The 7295-nt window shown below is 39.6% G+C and overlaps 1 protein-coding gene across 1 annotated transcript; it reads left to right on the forward strand.

Moving 5' to 3' along the window:
• Positions 1 to 1824: 1824 nt before the first annotated feature.
• On the forward strand, positions 1825 to 2516 carry LOC119663346. The gene is made up of 2 exons (XM_038072958.1): positions 1825 to 2364; positions 2429 to 2516. The coding sequence occupies exon 1, from the start codon at positions 1853 to 1855 to the stop codon at positions 2207 to 2209; it is 357 nt and encodes a 118-aa protein (XP_037928886.1). The 5' UTR covers positions 1825 to 1852; the 3' UTR covers positions 2210 to 2364; positions 2429 to 2516.
• The last annotated feature ends 4779 nt before the right edge of the window (positions 2517 to 7295 follow it).

The following is a 7295-nucleotide window of genomic DNA, read 5'->3' on the forward strand; positions in this document are numbered from 1 at the left end:
TTAAAAATTGCATAAATTAACAAATACTTAAAATAATTAGTTTTGTTAAGTATTTATAATGTGAACTAAAAATTATAACTGTCTTGACCTTATTTGTATTTTAACTTAAAATATTAGTTTTTTGTATATTACTTCCCAACTTTTGTGCATTTTTAAATGCAAATTTAGTAAGTGAACTTAAAGTATTTGTTTGGTAAGTTTTGCACCAGTTTAAAAGAAATAAAAACATATTTTAGGAAGATTTTTTTATTCCAAAAAAATATGTATTGACATAGGTAGAGTATCTAACTTTTATTAAAAAACACGAAAGGTTAGGAAAATATTTTTTTTGAACAGGTAGCAGGTATTGGTATTGGTGTATTTGTTTAATAAATTTTGCAACAGTTTAAAAAAGATAATACGGGAGGGCCACAAATAGATATTTTTCTTCTCCAGAAATATGTATTCACATAGGTAGAGTATCTAACATTCATTAAAAAACCCGAAAGATTAGGGAAATATTTTCTTGAACAGGTAGCAGGATTTTAGCGCCCTTTATACTGTGCTAGGGTTCGTGTTCTCAATGAACAGGGTATGGTCATGCGCAAAACATCAGCCTATGCCTTACCAAGACCATGGTGCGTGGTACTTTATCACACCCTTCTCGAGGTGAACCTGTTTGTAGTTGATAACTTCATTGACTCAACAGAACACTATGGATCTAGAGAGGAAAACTCGATAAAACCCGTAATCTCCGGTGTTATTCGACCCGTGCCGATGAGATGAATGGCACTACGTTAGTGTGTCTCTAAACGGAGACCTCCGGATATCTGGCGCCCTCCGGTTGTAACTTAGCCTTGTCCGGGTATAGCGGATCTCTGCCCAGATCGACTTTCCTTTCTCCGCAACTCGTGGGTTTAAAATATGAACCAAAATAATAAAAATTTAAAAAAATCAAGCTCGGTTAAACCAAGCTCTTCTGGAACGACTAGTTCCAAGGTACCTACCGCAACTTCTAGCGGTAATAACAGGGTACCTCCTAACAAACCAGAAATCTCCACGCGTTCTGGCCCCTCTGCATGGTCGGGCTCTCCATCCAGGAGAATCTATAAAGAACGGCGAGCGGCGACTAGGCTGCTCGAGAGATATGGCAATGTCTCGGTTACGTCCGAGTCTCTTAAGGCTAGATTAGCCTGGGCCAAACGGGTCCTTGATACTTCTAAGGAAGTCAAAAAGGAACCTGTACCGAAGCGCCAGCGCTCATTAGATGAGTCAGCTTCGATGCCAGATGCCAAAAAGGCAAAATTTCGTGGCAACGCCACCACTACTAAGTCCTTTAGCGACACGCTGAAGGGCTCCATCATAATGGCGGTCATTGATGAAAATGATCCAGATGGCACCTATTAATCCTGAAAAATGGGATCAAATTGAGCGAAAGCTCCTTGACTTGTTCGTCGAAGTTCTTAAGAAATTTCCAGGTACAATTCCCAAATGTCGCGACGGTGGATGGTTTCAGGGCCATGTGAAACTAGTCGCCTGCGTTGATCAGCGTTCTGTTGATCTCTTTCGCATTGCCATCTCCAGAATGGGTGAGGTCTGGCCAGGCGCAAAGCTTAAAGTCGTTGCCAAGGAACAAATTCCTGGCCGACCTAGGGCGCGTTCCTGGATTCCAGCCGAACCATCCGACCCTCAGCGGATTCTGGAGCTAATTCGGGTGGGAAACCCTGATCTAAATACGTCCACGTGGAAGGTCACTAAGCTGGAAGAAGCCAAAGGAAAGTTTAGGTCGGTCAGTTTTGTGATCGACAAAGCCTCTCTGTCCATTTTGGCGCGATCTGGTGGCGTATTAAATTACGGTTTTTTCCCCATAACTATGAGGGTCTACAAAAAAGATGAGGAGCAATCCTCGTCTGATGTACGGGAATCAGCGGCAATTTCTCAACACACTGCTGATCCCTTATCGAAAGTGGGCAATATTAAGCCTGCCTCCATGACCGAAGTGAGTCCGGTTATTCCATCTGAAGACTCACCTGTGTGCATGGACATTTCAGTGTCTGCTCCTTCGCCAGCTCACTCAATTACATCAGAGGAGAGCGTAGGCATGCGCTATCTTTTCGATGAAGAGGAACTCCTAATGAGTAATGACTCTGAGGAGGATAGTGCTTTTGATGTCACTGTGGTGGAGAAAAATGGATCCACACATACTGAAGATGCGGGTACAGCAAATTAACCTGCATCATAGCAAGGCTGCATCCGCCAGTCTACTGCAACGCCTCAGCAACAACGAGGCTGATATGGTCCTGATACAAGAACCATGGATTTATAAGGATCTTGTATGCGGAATCAGGGCTAATAACTACAACCTATTTTATGCGGTAAATAAGGGTAAGCCTAGGTCCTGCATAGTGGTTAATAAAAAATTTAATGCCCTCTTACTTTCGCAATATAGTGATGGTGACCAAACCGCAGTAAGTATCGAGGGCTCCTGGGGCCAAATATGGGCAGTATCTGCATATCTGGCACATGACCATGCCACACTACCATCGAATGTCCTGATACAGCTAACAAGCAGCGCCAGGAGACTCGGGGTAGAGCTTCTAATAGGTTGCGATGCCAACGCTCGTCATGAGGTTTGGGGCAGCTCAAATACTAATGAAAGAGGTGAGTTACTTTTTGATTTTGTATTTAGTAACAATCTGTTCATCTGCAATGATGGCAATATGCCAACTTTTATTACTAAAAACAGGCAGGAAGTGTTAGATGTCACTCTTGCTACTGCTAGGCTTCACGAATCGGTCAAGAACTGGAAAGTGTCCACTCAACACTCGTTCTCAGACCATATGATTCTAGAATTCACCTTAACCTTAGATGAATCGAACATCTGCAATCAAAAAACTTTCAGAAATGTTAAAAACACAAACTGGACGAATTATAATGCAGCTCTAAGTGAGCTGCTTTTAACCACTTCCTCCGATCCCCCTGGGAACACTTTTGATCTAGACAATCAAGTCCAAGATCTCACCTCAGTGCTCAACGAAGCTTTCAGTTATGCTTGTCCCCTCACACAACCTAGTAGGAAATGTAACCCACCTTGGTGGAATAAGCATCTAGGTCTTTTACGAAAGGAGTGTAGGAGACTCTTCAACAGAGCAAAACTATATAATAATGAGAGTGATTGGCTGAATTACAAAACCTCTCTGCAAGAATATAAGAAAAATTTACGTAGGTCCAAGAGAGACACTTGGCAATCGTACTGTCAAGAAATAAATAGCAATTCTGAAACCTCTAGACTGCGTAAAATCTTATCCAAAAATCCATCTGTCCCAGAGTTACTCAAAAAATCTGACGGGACATGGTGCAATAATAGTAGCGAATCTTTACAATTACTACTAGATACTCACTTTCCGGGATCTTCTACTTCGGTAGCTGCATCCTCAGAGTGCCTTAATCTCTCACCGGTTAACTCTATTAAGGTTAACCTGCAGATCGTCAAATGGGCTATTTTTAGTTTTAAACCCTACAAATCACCAGGACCGGATGGTATTCATCCAATCGAGCTCCAGAATTCGTGGGAGTTAATACACAACCGGCTTTTGGCAATTTTTAGACATTGTTTCTTATTTAACTATGTCCCGATTACTATGTCCCGAAAACACTCTAGAGCGTGCAAGAAAAGCCAATGTTGCGCTTCTTCCATGTCAGAAAGCTATTGGTAAGAAGTGGGGTCTTCAACCTCGCATCACCCAATGGCTATATATAGCTGTTATTAGGCCCATATTGATGTATGGTATTACGGTATGGTGGACAGCTCTTGATAAATCTTCGTACTGCTCAGTACTTAACAGGATTCAGCGTAGAGCTGAACTCTGTATTAGCGGGGCGCTATGCACCACACCATCCATTGCACTAGATTTGATGCTTCAGTTACTGCCAATGGATATTATTAGTAAACAAATGGCAGCTTCATCTGCTTTAAGACTGAAAGCTACTTCACAATGGAGAGACAGTGACTATGGTCATGCCTCCATTCTAAATCTTTTCAATTTTACTCCTAAAAACGTTGATTACATCACACCCACTCTCAACTTTGACAGGAAATTTGATGTCGTGTTTCCATCTAGAGAGGTATGGACGTCAGGTGGCCCCTTCTTAGATGAGGGCGTAACCATCTTCACTGACGGATCCAAAACAAGTAGTGGTGTAGGTAGTGGAGTTTTCTCAGAGGAATTGAACAAATCTTCCTTCTTTAGGCTTCCAGATCATTGTAGTGTCTTTCAGGCGGAAGTGGTCGCCATCAGGGAAGCTATAGCTTGTTTGAATGTAGATGATATATTTGGCAGGAATATATACATACTATCAGACAGTCAAGCTGCATTAAAGTCCTTGAGTTCGGTCCAATTTACATCTAGGACGGTTCTTGACTGCTACACATCTCTAAACGAAATGTCGACGCAGCTCAATATTTCTCTAATCTGGGTTCCCGGCCATAGGGATATTTTCGGAAATTGCAAAGCAGACGAGTTAGCCAGAAAGGGTGCTTCAGAACCATACTCGGAGCACCTAGACTATCTGGGCATATCGCTAACATCATGTAAACTGATATTGAGTTCTTTCTGCGCTAATACTTTTAATAAAAGATGGGAAGACTCAACGATATGTAGACATCTGTATGCAATCTGGCCACTTTCCGATAAAAGGAAATCGAAAACTCTCATTGAGATGTCCCGCAAGGACATTGGTCTTCTGGTAGGGTTGATTACAGGGCACTGTAAGCTAGGGAACCATGCTAGAAGACTAGGTCTTCCTTTCAACCAAATCTGTCGTAGCTGTGGGGAGGACGATGAGAGCGCATCTCATCTGTTGTGTTTTTGTCCAGCTCTTGCACGTCGGCGATTTAGTACTCTAGGGGCCCCCTTCCTTGAGGACCTGGACCAGTTACAGGATCGGGCTTTAAATAGCATTCTATGCTTCGCAAAAGGTTCTAGGTGGTTTTAAACCCTGAGGTTTCTTTTACTTTCTTTTAGTATTTATATACGGCATCACAATGGGCCAATAGGCCTAAGTGGATCCACTAGGGATCACCGGTATAACCTAACCTAACCTAACCTACTGTGCTAAGTAAGCAGAGATATAATTTAAGTGAAAAAAATATTTCAGCAATGTTATTAATAAGATTAAATGAAAATTTATTTCGAAACATATGTAATAAAAATTATATATTTTTTAATAAGAAATTAAGAAATTAAATTATTAAATTATTTCAATAACTTCGTTAAATTTAAGCTGTAATTAAATATAAAAAATTAAGTGAAATCTAATAACAAAATTAATTTATGTTGTTGTAAAAAATATTTAATTTGCTTTTTATAACCTTACTAACGAGTCTTAGTGTATAACTTACTATTAAATAAAATTTTATGAAGTAGTCCAAAATTGATATATTTAATTTTTTCAAAGTACGATCCGTAAAACCGATCCTCTTTACTTATAACATTTCGAAACAAATACTCTTTCTCTATAAAATTCATGTACCTATTTAATATAACAAAGTTTTCAAGTACATTGTGAAATTAACTTTATTCCCATGTTTTAAATTAATAAACCTTAAAATAATAAGTAATATAAGCAATAAATGTAAACCTAATAATAAATTCAAAATTAAAATATAAATACAAAATCATTTCTTTAATAAAATATTTCGCATTAAGACCAAAATTAATACAAATCAGTTTTACGTACTATTTTGCTGCGATATTTGTCATAATATTGTGCGCTTTTAAATCATCATTTCACACAAATGTGCAGTAGACATTTCGTCTCCGCACATTTAGGTGCATTTTTATTTTCAAGTCTGCACACAAAATGTGCTCCTGGTTTTCTTTTCTGCACACATTGTGTGCGAAGGTAAGCTGGTTGCCTCACACACAATGTGCTGTGCGAAATAACTTCGGCACAAACACCGAATGCGTGTGCGAGTTTTTTTCCACTCCACCACATTCGTGTGAAATGTGCGTTTTGTTTGTGCACACAAGAAGTGGCACTTAAGATGTGCACAAAAATTTTCGCACACCACATTTGTGGTGTGAAATTTTATTTAGAATCGCACAACATTTGTGCGTGGTGTTTTGCATTTTTGTGCACAGCACAGTGTTTTTCTGATCCCTGGAATTAACTTAATTTATTTTCTACTTCTCAAATATATTTCGCATTAATTCTTATATAGTGAATTTGTTTTTCCTTAATGTGTGGGGTTATATAATTCCGTTAATGTTTTTAAACGCATCGGAAGTAGCTTAATGGAGGAAAGGATCGATTCATTTAATCAGGAACTCACAGTGTTAAAAAGGTATTTGGATAGCACTAAGTTGCAAGCGTGGGAAAACCTTTAGGACTAAATGGGGATAAGGAATTCGTAGAATTGACAACAGATCACATACGCAGGGAAAGATGATCAAAGATAGAGGAATGTCGGATTTTTAAAAGAACAGATTGAGAACGTGAAAGATATTAGATTCCTAGAAACGGTTAATAAAATTACAGAGCTGATACATGCCAAGAAAGGTCTTAAGCATAAATGCGAGGAACTTAGTGAACGGGCAAAAGTTCTAACAGAGTTATTGCAAGATTCTGAACAGCCTGTCTGTTCAGAAAAAGCATTAAAAAGTAAGGGAGTTAGAGAAGGTGACGTAGATAAATTACTAAACCAAAGTATAGTGGAGGGTGAATTACACCGTAATACAGTGAAAAAATTACAGGGACAGGTGGATCATTTAACGAAGGAGTTGGATTCTTGTTATAGATCGAAACCAGTAACTTTAGAGAGTGGTATTCAGGCGTCACTCGAAGTAAAACTTCCGACAAAGATGACAGCGATTACAGCAATAATGGAGGTAGTAACTAAAGTGGTGCCATATTTCTCTGGGACCGACGGTCCTGATTTGCGTGGAGAGGTGTATAAGTTCGTAGCGGGCTGCGAATTAATTGAGGCTTTACCATAGAAAAGTACTTTACAGCAGATAAGCTGTATAAAACAGATATTGGTAGGGGAAGCCTACCAAAACATTGCGGGTAGATCGTTTACAACAGTAACTGACTTATGTAAAGTTGTGAAAAGAATCTACCTGAAGCGACATTCATTGGAACAAATAAGAGAGGACCTTGAACCGTGTGCGCAAAAGCGTAATGAACCGGTGAGTTCATTTGGGGGACGAATTGAAACGCTATTAACGGAAACAGAGAATCTTATTAAGGCGGAATGGACTGTTGGGCAGTCAGTCTCGCAGCTTAGTGAGTATAGGAACTTCGCGATACGTTGT

The sequence above is a fragment of the Teleopsis dalmanni genome, unplaced genomic scaffold (genome assembly GCF_002237135.1).
Source record: "Teleopsis dalmanni isolate 2A unplaced genomic scaffold, ASM223713v2 unscaffolded_contig_0317, whole genome shotgun sequence".
Lineage (NCBI taxonomy): Eukaryota > Metazoa > Arthropoda > Insecta > Diptera > Diopsidae > Teleopsis > Teleopsis dalmanni.

Bases quoted from the DNA above. Each gene is read 5' to 3' on its own strand.
- LOC119663346 (XM_038072958.1), top strand. From the start codon at position 1,853: ATGAGGGTCTACAAAAAAGATGAGGAGCAATCCTCGTCTGATGTACGG.